This window comes from Lotus japonicus, chromosome 2 (genome assembly GCF_012489685.1).
Source record: "Lotus japonicus ecotype B-129 chromosome 2, LjGifu_v1.2".
Lineage (NCBI taxonomy): Eukaryota > Viridiplantae > Streptophyta > Magnoliopsida > Fabales > Fabaceae > Lotus > Lotus japonicus.
In genome coordinates, this window is record NC_080042.1 from 32,496,295 (window position 1) to 32,511,322 (window position 15,028).

The 15,028-nt window shown below is 39.0% G+C and overlaps 1 protein-coding gene across 1 annotated transcript; it reads right to left on the reverse strand.

The window, feature by feature from the left end:
- Positions 1–11,707: 11,707 nt before the first annotated feature.
- On the reverse strand, positions 11,708–13,739 carry LOC130735349 (uncharacterized). The gene has a single exon (XM_057587387.1). It carries the CDS (start codon positions 13,635–13,637, stop codon positions 11,880–11,882), a length of 1,758 nt encoding a protein of 585 aa, XP_057443370.1. The 5' UTR covers positions 13,638–13,739; the 3' UTR covers positions 11,708–11,879.
- Between the last annotated feature and the right edge of the window lie 1,289 nt (positions 13,740–15,028).

Below are 15,028 nucleotides of genomic sequence, written 5' to 3' on the forward strand. Positions count from 1 at the left end.
ATCGTCGTCCGAATTCGAAATCCAGAACGACCTAGTCTATGTACACCATTCGTCCTCCTCTCGCAACCACGATGCGCTCCTCTTCCAGCATCTCGAACCTAGTCCCCCCCGAAGGGTGAACCATCATGAACTAGTCCGCCAAAGACATCTGACAATGGGCGTTTGTCCGCCAAAGCACACACAGAAGACGCGAGGGTCAACTCTAAAGAATTATGTAAATAATAGCACCGATAGATACAGATAATAGAATAGCCACTTAGGCTTATAGCTAGGGATAACATCCTAGGGTTACATATTTCACAATGAATATAAAAGACGATAATAACAATTAGCATGCATCAAATAGGATTATCAATTATCAATCACACTCAGCAACTAAGTCAGTATGCATGTTGCATGAAATGATATGACGGTTAACCCAGTTAACCAAATGCATTCCGGAACGGATGGACATCAAACGGATCAGCCCTAACACCAGCCACGGTGGGACCATTTCGGCCCGCGTGCCTCTTACACCACACAAAGGTAGTCAGATCAGCAGTAAACCCGTAGGTCTGCCATTTCGGTCTGCTACAAGAGACGTCTACAAACGCTCTTACACGGAATTCCGGGTCTTATGACCATTTTGGAAACCGACGAAGTCCAGAGTACGTCCTGTGTTAATACCTCATTAATGTTGCATGAATGCAGGATGATTAGTCAAACAGCGTCTCCGAATCTCACTCGACACGTCGCCACGTGTTCTAGCTAAATTAAAGTCTCTAAAAGCTTACCCTAAGGTAACAGTCGATTCTGCGACAAAAGACACATCTTCACAACAACACATAACTCATGATGATCTCCAAATCATCCGACTCATCTCAATCCGATGGTCAAAGCTGCTCAACGAGCAAGAGTATCAACATACTCGGAAACTATCAATTTCCCGGACTTATCCCCAGGATAGCCCAACAACATAGCTGCTCCAACAGCACAAGAGTATCAACATACTCAAACTTCTTAACATACTCAACACTTGGATCCGACGACACTTCTCGTTTTCCAAAACTAAGATTTGCATCCGAAGCTTCCTTTCGAGTTTGTTATCATTATTTTGAAGATTTAGAGGTTGTTTAATGTCTTATGAGTTTTCTTTTCAAAATAATATCCTTTAAGTCTTATCGCAAAATCTTATAAGTTCTCGGGATCTCCTAATCCCCAAATGACTCCTGAGAATGTCTCGATCCATAAAACACCATAACAAGGTCCGAATCTCATTCGTCCTATCAAACTTTCTCCAAACTCTCAAAATAAAATCGGCATGACCTGCCCGCTATTCTCACTACACAAAATCTCAGATTTCATTGCAAAAGCATAATTAACTCAGCACAATCAACCAACATGTCATATATCATCATATTATGCAATAACCACGTAGCACTTAGCATATAAGCATGCACCACACATCCTAAATTACCCACATAGCACTTAGCATGTAATTTCACTCTCAAAAACATTCAGTAAATGAATCATCTACATTGTCAGCCGAAGCCTCAGAAAACATTTTTCCAATCAAACACAAACAAGTGCATAAACAGTAAACAATGTCGAAAGCATCGACCCTAAGCATTAACTAGAGATTCAGTGAGTAGCCCTCACCTGAAGATTCTCCAGGATGATCTTCTAACACTTCTTCACAATCAAAGCCTTGCTCCTCTGGGAATTCCTCAAAATCACCTTTAGAGCAAAACCACAGAAATACTATCAGAATCTATCGGAAACTAAGCTATCAATACTTACTAAGGTTACACGAAGTAGTACATACTCCGAGGTACGATAATCTAGCGCGAAAGAACAAGTTTTCGAAAAAGGAATTTTCCCCCTCCCCCCTTAGAGTGCTCGGCCACTTTAGGTAATTAGGTGGCTCGATTTTTCTTCGATCAAACTTGGTTCCTATGCTATCATTAGCCGTAACTAAGGGTATTCTAAACTCGGAAAAATTATCGGATCAAAAACTGTCGCAGGGGTATTTTGGTCACTATTTTTAACTTAGAATTTCAAAACTGAAATCCCAAAAAGCAAATTGGATGGGGACGTCACCAACGACGTTTATGACAACTAATCCTACTAGCACTAAGCTAAGGCGATAGTTTTCAGCCCAAAGGTTGAAGCTTTACTCCAAAAATGAGTATTTGAGGCTAAAATTGATTCCGGCGGAATTCCGGCGACATAACGGAAAAACTAATCCGACAGAAGTGATCTTGGGCACGTAAGGAAGATGTTTAGAATCAAAAATGAAATATTCAGGATAGTTTTGCAAAAACCTCAAAACTATCAGCTCAGAAAAGTCTAGAGAAAAGCTATGGAAAAAGCGATCAGAGGTAAGGATTAGCGACTATACCTCGAAACCTTGAAGCAGCAACTGATTAATCAACGATCAAGCAGGGATTGAACAAAATCTCTTCTCCTCCTCCCTTATGCGAACTCGCGGCCTCCTTGGGGAAAATGGGTAAGATATTTGTGTTTTTTTCTCATTCTTGGCTATATATAGAGGTTGGAAAAACGCGGTAAAATGAAAGTTTCGCGAATCTGATTTTTCCGGCTTCATTCTCCGTGAATTCTAAGATATGTTTTGGCGAAAGAATTCCAAAACTAAAATGAGGTCTCCTTGTATTTTTGGTAACTAATGCAAAGTCGGTGTAAAACTATTTTACCCGATAAGTTGCTTTTTGCATCGGATGTCGGAATAGAAAACTTCCTTCTGAAGAAAGATTGAAATCATCAAGAGAAATGGGTGTACGCGTGTAGAATCTTCATTTGAAGCTCTGAATAGAAAAAGTCTTCATTGTCGAGTGATTCTAGGGTTTTGAAATACCAGGGTTTCAGTTTCGGCAAACTTCCGATGATTGGAATCGGACGTTCGTAGATCCTAGAGTTTCGCCTCGAAACGATTGTGATATATGGAAAAAGAGAAGTTCTAACATTTCTCTGAAGATTTTTGGAATTAACTTCCATCGGGCCTATAAGTGAAAACTAGCTATATACTAGGGTTTCTGACCTAGGTTTAAGTGTATAACGATCGTGCTATAACTTAAATCGACTTCGATAAAATCCTTTGACTTTTCCTGAACTTTCTCCTTCATAAATCTATTTCATTTGACAAACTCTTGTTCAGGTTTCCTTTCACAATACATCAACCCTAATCGTGAATAAAATTTTATTCACTTAGCATAAGCTTAAAAACTTGGGTCTTACACCATTACTGAAGTTTCGACGAGGACCCGGACTGAATGCATGACCAGACGAGGGTCGAGGATGGAAGTATAGGGTATGGGTGTTTAGAGCCTACTAAGGATGGGTGTTATTGTCGTAGCTCTGATTGTCATTTCTCTTTTTGGGGTAGGGTAGGTCCCCGACTATTAGCTTTTTGTGTGGTTCTCTTCCATGAGGATCACAGGGAGTTTGTCGGACGTAAGAGGTCTTTTGGAAGCCGTCCTGGGCTAACTTACTTTCTTGGAGGACTGTATTTATAAAATTTATGACTCTGGCTATGGGTCGCACTTGTTTGTATTTCAGTTACTTAATGTTACTTTCCGTCACTTGACGACACTCGTGACGATGATTTTGGTTGCAGCGAGGGCTGTGCTTTTATTGTATAATAGTCGCTGTTAATTGCGAATGGGTTGAGTCTTTATTTCGACAAGCCTTTTTATTTAAACAAAATGAAAAAAAAAAACCTGCTTTTCCGCTTTATTTTATTTTTGAGTTACTAAAGTGACACCCGAAAATCGGGATGTTACATTGTGGTATCAGAGCTTGTCGAGTCTTTCGGAAGTCTTTGGGGAATAGGTCTTCTGTGCTAGGTTGTGTGACTCTGCAAAGAGTAAAAATTGATTGTCTGCCAAGCGATTTTTCGCTTAGAATTGATTGAAGTTATTTCTTAATTATATAGTTATAGTAAATGCTATCTTATGATTAGTACTAACTGTTTGTTTAACTAAACAGAACGATGGTAACCTCCTAACCATTTTTTCTCATTCTAGTATAATACGCTCCAGTACTCTAGTAGCGCATGCAACACACCTAACTTACTTATACTGTTTGAGCTTTGACCTTATAGTTATTACACCTATTAAGACTTTATTTGACTGTTACTCGTGTTTAAACTATAGAAGCACACGAGGTTTAGAATAACACGCTAAGCCTAGAAAGTAGTCTTGCACCGATACGTTTAAAAGGAAGCTAGAAGCTGAAGATTGAATCTCAGCAGAATCGTTAAAGATTTAATATCAGGATATTTGTGGCTACTGGATGATAGGAACTCATTGACTGTTCCAGTGAGTTTTTCTAAATTTCCACCTTCGATGTATTAGACCTGATCAACTTAATATTGAGGGGGTGATATTTAGAATCACAGCTGGTAATGGACTTTGATAGAAGGATGTGTAAAATGAACTTGAATTGATCAAGGATTAGTCGGGTTTGGGAGGAAAGTTCGTGTTAAGTAATTCTTAAGTAGAGGAGAGTTGTAACACCCAATTTTTCGTTATTAGGTTATTTACTATTTTATTTTAATTATTATTATGCTATATGGTAATTTGATGAATTATGTAATTTAATTAGATGATAAGGTGATTAAGTGATTTTATTAGATAATTAAGTGATTATGTGATATAGATAAATAAGGGTTTTAGGTTTTATAGTGAGTAGTTGGGAGTGTGGCCCATTGTAAGACTATTTAAGGGTTAGGAGTGAATTCGAAAGAGAGATATCAGAATTTGAGAATTGGAGAAGTTAGCAGAGGAGAAGAAAAGAAGTGTGAATGAGAGAAGGGGAGAAAAGTGAGGAAAAACCTAGAATTTGATCTTCAAGAGTTAATGGTTTAAATTTACCTTGTATAATTGTAGTATAACAGAGGTTGACTTTAACATGAAGGAACCCCCAACTTCTTTGAAAATTCAGAACTGAGAGACTGTGTTGAGTGTTAACAATGGTGAGCAAAATTGATTTTTAGCGAAATTGAGGTTCTGGGGAAAATTTGGTTCTGTTCTGCCCGCAGATACCCTAACAGTCTGTGCTGTAGAGAGTATAACTCTCTCTACAGAATTCCAAATTGAGTGAAACCAATTATTTATGAAAGCTAATTCATAGGGTTATGTTGGGTAATATTTTCAAAATTTTTGGATTTCTAGTTCAGTATCATAATTATCTGCAAGTTCACTCTATTTCTGCCCGCAAACACCCTAGCAGCATGTGCTGTAGAGAGCATAAATCTCTCTAAAGAATTCCAAATTGAGTGCAACCAATTTTTTATGAAAGCTAGTGCATAGGGTTATATTGGGTAATATTTTTATAATTTTTGGATTGCTGGTTCAATACCAGAATTATCTGGAAGTTCACTCTGTTTCTGCTCGCAGACACCCTAACAGCCTGTGCTGTAGAGAGTATAACTCTCTCTACAGAATTCCAAATTGGGTGAAACCAATTTTATATGAAATCTAACGTATAGGACTATGTTTGGTAAAATGTTCATAATTTTTGGACTGCTCTTTTAGTATCAGATGAATCTGCAAGTTTGCTATGTTTCTGCTTATTTCTGGGATTGATTCTGGAACTGGTTCTGGTAATTGATGTGAGACATTTGATGATTTTGTGTTGCTAGTTTGTCGGTGGAATAGTGAATGATTTTGATAAATATATTGAAGTGTTATTTTGTGCAATTTTTGTGTGATTTCCGTTATGGAATTTGGTGAGAAAATATGTTATATATTTGGGGCAGGAGTGGTCTCAAATTGCATGTTTTGATTTATGAGTTTTTGCACGAAATACACTTCATTTAGTCAAGAGGCAACATGTCGGTTTTCCTCGGAAAACTGAGGCTTGTCCCAGAATTGGAGTAATTCTGGAAGTCTTGAGTGGACTTCATTGGTGGTTACATGTCTGGAGTGGACGCGGTGATATCACTAAGGTTAACAATTGGTACCACATGCATACATTGGAATCTCACACACTAAGTTTCACGTTTTCAGTGGTTTTAAGTGTTTGGTGAATTGTTGGTGAATTGTTTTGCTGTTGTGGTAAAGTCGAATAATCATTCTTCTGAAAGCTTATAATTTTCCGAAAACAATAATAAGAATTATGAAACTTTCTTGAGAGAAAATATTATAATCACTCAGATTTTAAAGAATAAGTGAAGAGTTTATAAAGCAGGATCTGAATTGTTTACTTGCTCTTTGTTATGCTATATTTTATACAATGTAAGTTCTTAGCCTTCTGTTGGAATGATGTTCTATGCGACATCGTACAGGTACTAGAGGTAGTGATGTGGCTCATGAGGAGTAGCTTCGGAGAGTCTTAGTTTATGTTATTATTATTATTATAATAAAACAAAGTGTGTCTTAGTTTATGTTATTATTATTATTATAATAAAATAAAGTGTGTTGCTCTGTAAAGTAACACTGGGTAGATATTTTACGTTACTTTTGCATTTCTGTCGGGAGGATTTTATAACCTCTCCTTATGAAAGTTGTTGAATAATTTTCTAAATAATGGCGATGTCGTGCTGTTGATGACCGAGGTGCTTATGAAATTCAGTTCTGAGTATGATGAATTTTATTGGAATATCATGGAAGATAAACCTATTTAAATAAGTGATTTTATGCATCTTAGGACTATCTGGCTGGTTTAGAAATTTTATTGGCAGAAATAATTCATTCTTTGAAAACCATATGGACTTATAAATTTTCAAACACAACCAGTGTTAATTTAATGAGTTTTCGTGAAGAAGTGTAATACTCCCTTGATATGTTTTTAAACTCTAATAAACGTTTTTAAATAAAACAATGGGAAAAAGGGGGTGTTACACATGGCCCAGTTGAAGAAGCTGGAGCAGGAACACGGATCTGTCGAAGGAGGTGATGAGGAAGAAGATGATGGGATGGAGAAGATGAAGATGATGAACAAGGAGATGTGGATTTGAGTTTTTCTGTGTTTAACTTCACCAATTTATTTATTTATTATTTTGGTAAATTGATTTTGTTAATTAGATTAGGGTTAGATAGTTAATTAGTTTTTTTTAGTTAATTGGATTAATAAATCTGACTTGTATTTTATTTTTTATTTATTTTTATAATTCATGTAAGTATTTTCATCCTAGTCAGCGATCCAAATCATCACTCGCGGGAGCTCTGGGCTCCGGCGAGGACCTGCTCCACACAAATTGCAAACGAGAGGACCCAAATTTGCAAATTTTATGGGGAGGGACTTACTTCAGATGGCGAGACAAAGACAGAAACCAAGTAGACGATTAACCCAATAAAAAAATAGCTCGTAATCATTTTTTAACAGCAAAAAGAACTTTATTAATTGAGATAAAGGACATGAGAACAACCCTCTCATGTAATGTAATCTGTCATGCTATATCCTCACGTAGTATATGATTAACTCCTAGACAATTCACAATAGCAGCAAGTGGTCAATTCTTTTCAAAGACTGACAGAGTTTCCATGGCTTATTCTCTCTGCTATTTACCCAGCCCACCGCTAATGTCGAATCGCTCTCAATGATGACTGAACGAATCTAAAACTGCTCACATAACAACAATCAACATAAACCTTCCCTTTGAACTACCTCCCACCCGAACTTTCAAATTCGATCACAATGCAAAAAAGATGGCCGGAAGTTTCAACTTTTGCATTACATATAATACAAGCACCTTCACAAGGCAATGTTATGCCCATTTGAATCAAACAATCCTTTGTGGCAACACTATTTCTTTGCAACTTGAACCCATGAATCTCTTACCCGACTCTGCTGTTCGTATCAACTGAGATGAGAATGATTAATATGAATTTGGGTCTCCAATCCTTTGATCCTCAATGCCTATGAACCTCTTGGCTTCAAACCCAACTGCTTACCAACCAACCAAGTTCGTTGTGCATGCGTCGTCACACCAAACGGTAATGGCTTCGACTTATTTTTTATGCCCTTCAGTCGTCCCTGCTGAGAGCTTTTATTGGAAGAACCCGATTGAGGAGAAGCCACAACCCAAGAGACGTAGAAGAGGAATGATTCTGAGTCAACCCAAGCTTTCCTCTGTAACGAAGGGATGATGTTTGTTCAATGTCTGTCACATCATCCACCTTCACTATCTGGTGCACAGAGGTGTGTGCAAAATTGGGTTGATTCACGTAAAAACCAGAAGCAGCAGCAAACTCGTTTTTTCCATCCAGTGTGCGTCCCAAACAACACTTAGTGGTATTAACCAAAACTGTTTTTTGCTGGTCCAAAGCTGATCCCAAACACGGTTTAAAGAAACTATCATAATAACAAGGGTTCTAATAAAAAAGATAAGAAGGAAAATAGAGACTTGTTGCTGCATAATAATCATGATAATTAAAAGAAAATCCTGTAACTGCTCTCTGACTTCCACCATTATAGGTATGAGACAATTCATCATTCAAAATTTGAAAATCCCTATATGATAGCTCTTTTCTTACTGTTGACCTTTTCCGATCAAAGATTTTCTCCTCTTAATAACCAGAATCCAAAAGATAATGTAACTGTCCCATGACACACGTTCCTGTAACGTCACAATTCAAAATTCTGCGGCCACTCATCAACGGCAAACCTGGCTGCTGCACCCATCGTCGACAGCGTACAAGTCGTTGCCTGAGACGCACAACCTACACCATGATTTACCGACATATCTTCCTTCAAAGACATAACAACGTCCTCAGTCTCCCCAGGGTTAACTTCATGATCCTCTTCAACTTCGATAGTAAAATCAACATCGTCTTCCTCCGACTCGACATACACAACAGAATTATAGTCCTTCTTAGGACCATTGGAACAAACCACATCCCCATTCTTACTGTCGCCTCCTGAATTTTCATCGTCAACTGGCACATAGTCTTTAACCAGCATTGACAGCATTCGTGCAGCACACCCATACTCATAACTAGAAGCATCCGTCTCAACCAAAATAATACACGACGTCCCACCCATATCAACCTCCATAAGAATTTCATCCTTGCTTTCAAACTCAAGTACAACCTCATTCGCACCCATGGGAATGAGCCTGAAATTATAAAGGCCAGTCTTATTAAGAGAATCCTGCAACACATTAATGCTCACAGATTTCTTTGGGATTTCTTGAGCACACCTTTCCACCTACCCCACATACAAAACATAAGAATCAAAATTCAAACGAGGCTCGTTCCGCTTTTCAAATTGTGCTTCCTTTCGCAATTGCACTTGCTTCTGCTGTTCTGGCCGGTTTGCTTTGTCCTGTGTTACAAGTTGGACTTTTTGTCGCCAAACCTTACCTTGGACTTCATAATGATGTCGTCGCGGTGACGCTGGTGTCGAAGCCCGTGATGGACGCTGATATTTAGCCTTCTTCACCAAAAGAAAATTCCCCTCCAGTTGCAATCCGTTAAACAAACGAATTGCCTTCCATGCCTCATCATCCCGTTGAAACCGAACGAAGCCAAACTGTAACCGCCGTACATATTTCTTCTTCTACTAAATAAAAACATCACTCAAGCTCCCTGCTTTGGAAAAGATATATCAAAGCTTGGATACCGTAATTCGATCACCCAAACCATTCACAAACACAGAGAAGGACATCCTTTTTTTATCTGCTGTCGACACTGGCCCGCACTAAAAAACTCCTAGCCTCCTCCACTGTTGATTTCGCCAACCATGCTCTCCATGCCACGGGGATGGCCCCTGTTGCCGCTGATGCCAAGTCGGAAACCACCGTGGTGGAGGAGCTCCTGCGGAGCTTCTCTCTCTAACCTCTCTCTTGCGTTCATGTTCGGGGTCAAAATTAACTCATAATTAAAATTCTTAAATATATTCATCCTAATTAATTATTAATTACAAGTCCCCGAAGGATAGCTCAAGTGGTAAGAGCTAGGGACATAAGAGTTGGGTGGGGTGAGGGTGAAGGGTCCCGGGTTCGAACCCGGAGGAAGGACTAATTTACTAACATTTCTAACAACTAACATTTGCCTATCAAAAAATTATTAATTACAAAACTCTTCATCCCCATATCATCTTCATAAAAGACCAGATTTTGTTCTTCATCATCCATCTTAATATTCACCTCTTCATCTTCATCCCCATCATCATGAACAAAAAATTGAAAGCGAAGAAGAAATTGAGAATCAAAAATCATATCTGCACACGAAAGGTGAAAATATTCAAGCTTGAAGGAGAATGGCGACTAGGGTGAATAGAAAACCCAACAAACTAGATTTGAAGCAGTAGCAACATCAGTATTAGAATTTATGGAAGCCATACTCACAGATTGCTGGTAAGGTCTCCTTTTCCAACAAACACTAACTCCCCTTCTCCTTCTTCCAGCAACCCCACCGTGTTGAGCTACCACCACCAACCACCAACAAACCCCAAAAAATCCCAAAACCCCAACCTATATTCGGTAGAGAAACGGAGAACGCAGTGAGTAGATCGAGTTGTAGATTAAGCCATGTGTGTCGGGATCGAGAGTGAACGTGGGGAGTGAGGGTGAACGCGGTTGGGAGGTGAAGTAGAGGTTTGAGCACTTGTTGTGGAACGACGACAGTGCGATGAAGAAGGGATTTCTGATCTCCAACTTGAGGAGCGAGGGTTTCAAGGGAAGGAGTTTGGTTGGCTTTCCTGGATTTCAGGGTTTGTTGGTTATGCTCTAACAGTGGGTTAGGGATGATGGCCATGAATGACGTCGTAGACACACAAGGGATTGTGGGTAGGGGTACACATGGGTTGGGTTGGATGAATTTTGGTCAAAATAAAATCCGAACCGATCAAAATTGTCTGGGTTGGGTTGGGTTGGATTTCACGAATTTCTTCTTCGGACCCGATCCGAACCAACCCGACGAAGTTCGGATTGGGTTGGATGGATTGATTGGGTCGCTATATTAAAATAATAATATCTCTGAAATATTAAAAATCTTGTAAAAATTATTATAAATTCAGAAAAAGTTATAAAAAATATTAAATATCTTATAATACTAAATAACATGAAAAAGACACAAAAAGTCATATCAAATAGCATGAAATAATACCACATAAATTATATATAGCCAAATATCATGTAAACATAAAACTTCATTACCAAATGACATGAAACAATCTAACATAAATAGTACCTAAAAAGTGAAAAACAACACTAAATGTCATGACATGACACTTAGAACTTAGATGTCTCCAACATGCCAAATAACTATATATAAACATGTAACAAATAACTACGAACAAATACTCTAAGTTCAAATATGACAAATAATTACAAATACTTAAGTCTCAAAGTTTCAAAAGTCATCACTACGACACTAGCACTCCAAGTATAAGTAAAATTATAAAAAAATTATTATTATATGTATGGATTCTGGGTTGGGTTGGATGGATTTGAACTGAATCCGAAATCCGATCCGAACTTGGTTGGGTTGTAGTAAAATCCATCCGATTAACCCGATTGCCCGATCCAACCCGCATTTTTTCTATTGGATCGGATTGGGTTGGACGGGTTCATTGGATCTATCCGCCCATGTTCACCCCTAATTGTGGGAGCTCCGGCGTTGACTACCGAAGGGACTAAAACCAAACAATGCCTCAAAGGATAGGGACGACCTCCCACATTTGCGAGGGGTCTAAAACCAAAAGTGGTGTAAAGGTTAGGAACCAAAAACTTAATTAAGTATAAAATATAATATGATGTGATAAAAACATAAAAATACATAAAAATAAAAATAGGGAAAATTAAAGGTTGCGGTAGTGGCTAAGAATTGAGATTGTTACAATAACCTTTACCATTAAAGGTGGTGCTCACCCCAAGTTTTTCTTTTACCATTTCCTTGGAGAAGATAGAGCCTTCGTCTGCAGCAGCATGTGGTTCATTCTTGTTGAGGAACAACACTTTCAATTTCTGCAGTTCTAGATTCTTCGTTGAATTTCTTGTATATGTCAGTTTTGTAGAATTTTTTAGTCCTAAGCGCCAAAATGAATGATACAAGTGCCCCAAGCAAACAAACTACAGTTATTATAATGAAAGACAATTTGTAGCACTCGCCCCCATTGCAGTTCAATTCCTCTCCTGGCTTTCTTTCTAGCCCCAATGCTTTCATTTGCTTTCTGGCTTCCTTGTCATACAGATACCCTACGACCATCACATTGAACAAGTATGACCCAATTGGAACCGCTAATGTCCCAACATTATACAATGTTGAGTAATGTTTGAGGCCAAACAATTCAGATATGATGGAAAAAAGAATTGGCCAGATTGCCCCAAAGCAAAACCCAATAACAATTGAGGCTATATATAGAGCATTTGGAACATTGAATGCAATTAAAAGGTGACCAATACACGACAAAACAAGGAGTATTGTGAGCATGAGAGGCCTAGGGGTTTTCAATTTGGTTATCATAAATTCTGATACAACCCCTTGTGCAATTTTACCTAGAAAAATCCAAACTGCCATGAGGGAGATGAATGTGGTTATGGTGTGTGCAGGGTAGCCTAAAGACTTTGCAATCTGACTCAAATTGTTTACCACGGTTAAGTTGCTACCAAATCCACATATAGTAGCAAGGAATAGAATTACCATGTCAAGGCTGAAAATGGCTTGAAGTATTGTATGATCTTCACCCCTTTCCGGCGGCCTGAGAATGTTTTGCAAACAGGAAACTCCTTTTCGGGGAGCCTGTTCTGCATGAGGAGCCTGCTCATACTTCACTTGATTAGATTTCGTTGTTGTTGTTGCTGCTACATCCGTGGGGCTTGGAGGATTTTCACAATTGATATGGTCTTGTTTGCTCTTCCAAACCTTGTATTCTTCCACAATAACAACAGTAAGTGGAAGGGTAAGCAAATGAATCATCACAGTAGAAGTGACATAATACTCAGTCTGAGTGAAGTTGAAAATTTTTTGTACAACAATAATAATCATGAGGAACCCTGCAAGAACAAGTATCAGGTAGATCAACCTATGGAAAACTTTGGAGTCATTTGGCTGTTGAATACTCCTGTGGTTCTTGATAACTGGTAGGAAAATTAAAGCAGTCGCAGTTGGTAGCCATGCCATGAGCAAAATCATAGATTTGGAATCATTTTCGAAGAAGGCATAGTAGAGCTGAGTGAAGATTATTGCACTCAAAGTCAAATACCCCTCTGCAATGCCTATGACAATGCCCCGGATCCCAGGGAAGTTCTTTACACTGGTCACCAGAACTACAGTGTTGGTAAAGCAATGAGCATTGCCTCCAATAAAAATGTACAAACACATGTGCCACAGTTGGGGATTTGCAATTTTTTTAGTCACAGCAAGCCAAATCATGAAATAACCAAAAAAATTGAAAACCCCACCCATTGATAACGCAACCCAAGGAGGTGTGACCTCGTTTATTAGACCTGAGAGAATGCCTATGTGGGAACCTAAGTCCATGAAGAAACTTAACAAGTTGAGAGTGGATTGGTCATACCCGAGAGCAAACTTGATTTCTCTGGAGTAGAGGCTAAACATGTAGCTAGCTCCTGATACTAACATCATCATAAATGATGCAAACATCATGAACCACCTCCCTTTTAGGACTTGGAGGGAAAATCCTTTGATGTTTTTGCAACCATTTCCTGGATGTAGTGTACAGAACATCATTTTCTATGTTTCAAAAGAAAGCAAGCAAGTTAATACTTCTACGTGAATTTGGAGACTATTTTCTCAATTGGAACAAAGAAGAAACGAGATGGCTTAGACTTACGGAGCTGGAAAGAGTTGGAGAGCACATATAATCTATACATGAGTTTGGATCTTTTCTTTCGTGTATTATTTAATAAAGATGGAGCCTATCAAAAAAAATAAAAATAAAATAAAGATGGAACCTTTGAGCTACCAGAATGTTTTTAATGTTTATACAATGAGTCGATGAAGTAATGCTTTATTACCCGAAACGTTAATTGCTGGCTTTCCACGAATAGATTAATGTTCAACACTTCCACTAATAAAATGGTTGTTTGGGGAATTTTTGTGTTGATATGTTCCTTCATGAACATTGAGATGAGGTATAGTACCTAAGATGCAAGGAACGTGATGCGAGATTTCCATAGAAAAGTGATAGTGTAACCGCTTAGAGAGAGAAAGTAACTGAATTTCAAGCTTGTTATTGCACAAATGAGCTAAGACACCATTACAATTGGTATCCCTCCCCTATTTATAGTTGGGGGAGTTGGGCCTAGTGCCTTTAAATCATCCTAATGGGCCAGTTGGGCCTTTTGGACAAAGGCCCAAATCCCTGATGTGACCCTTGCCTCAGTCCAGCGCCCCTGGACAAGTGACCCTGGGGTCTCCACAAGTCCACAAGACACCGGGCTCGAAGCATGAGAGCTAAGTATGTCTTCAAACAAAAGAGATAAGGCGATGGGCGTAAGAAGCTAGCTAATGCCAATCATAAGGCATGGGAATAAAGAGCAATTGCCAACATGGCTTGGTAATTTTAAAGCTTTAAAAATTTAAAATTCTGAGCGCCTCGTCACGCTCCCCCGACGACTTGAGTCCACAAGCGAGCTTGCGGCGATGAGGCTGGATTTGCTCGCCCCACCGTAGTCGCACACGTGCCTTGAACCGTAACTTTTTGACATGTGCCGAGCCTGCGCCTCACGTGGCGCTCTGAGGTGACATAAAGGTCAGCGAATCCAGGAAATCTCAACTTTCAAACGTCCCTTCGAATCGTTGTAAATCCTGACAGTTTGAATTCAAATCAATAAGCTTCAACCGTTGTGACTAGGGGTGTACAAGACCCGGCCCTACCCGCCAACCCGTCTCGGCCCAAGTCTTTAGGGCTGGGTTGAACCCGGCCCGATCATCAAAAGAGACCGGGTTTGGGTTGATCTTTGAGTTACACGACTTCGGGTGGGGTCGGGTTCGGGTTGACACTCAGGTCACCCGACCCGTCCCACATGTATATTTTATAAAATTTTAATTTATTATAATAATTAAAATGTGATACATGGTGCTCAAATTTATCTTACCATGTGGATGAGATTAAAATG

Excerpts from the sequence above, each read along its gene's own strand:
- LOC130735349 (XM_057587387.1), bottom strand. The coding sequence starts at position 13,637 with ATGATGTTCTGTACACTACATCCAGGAAATGGTTGCAAAAACATCAAA.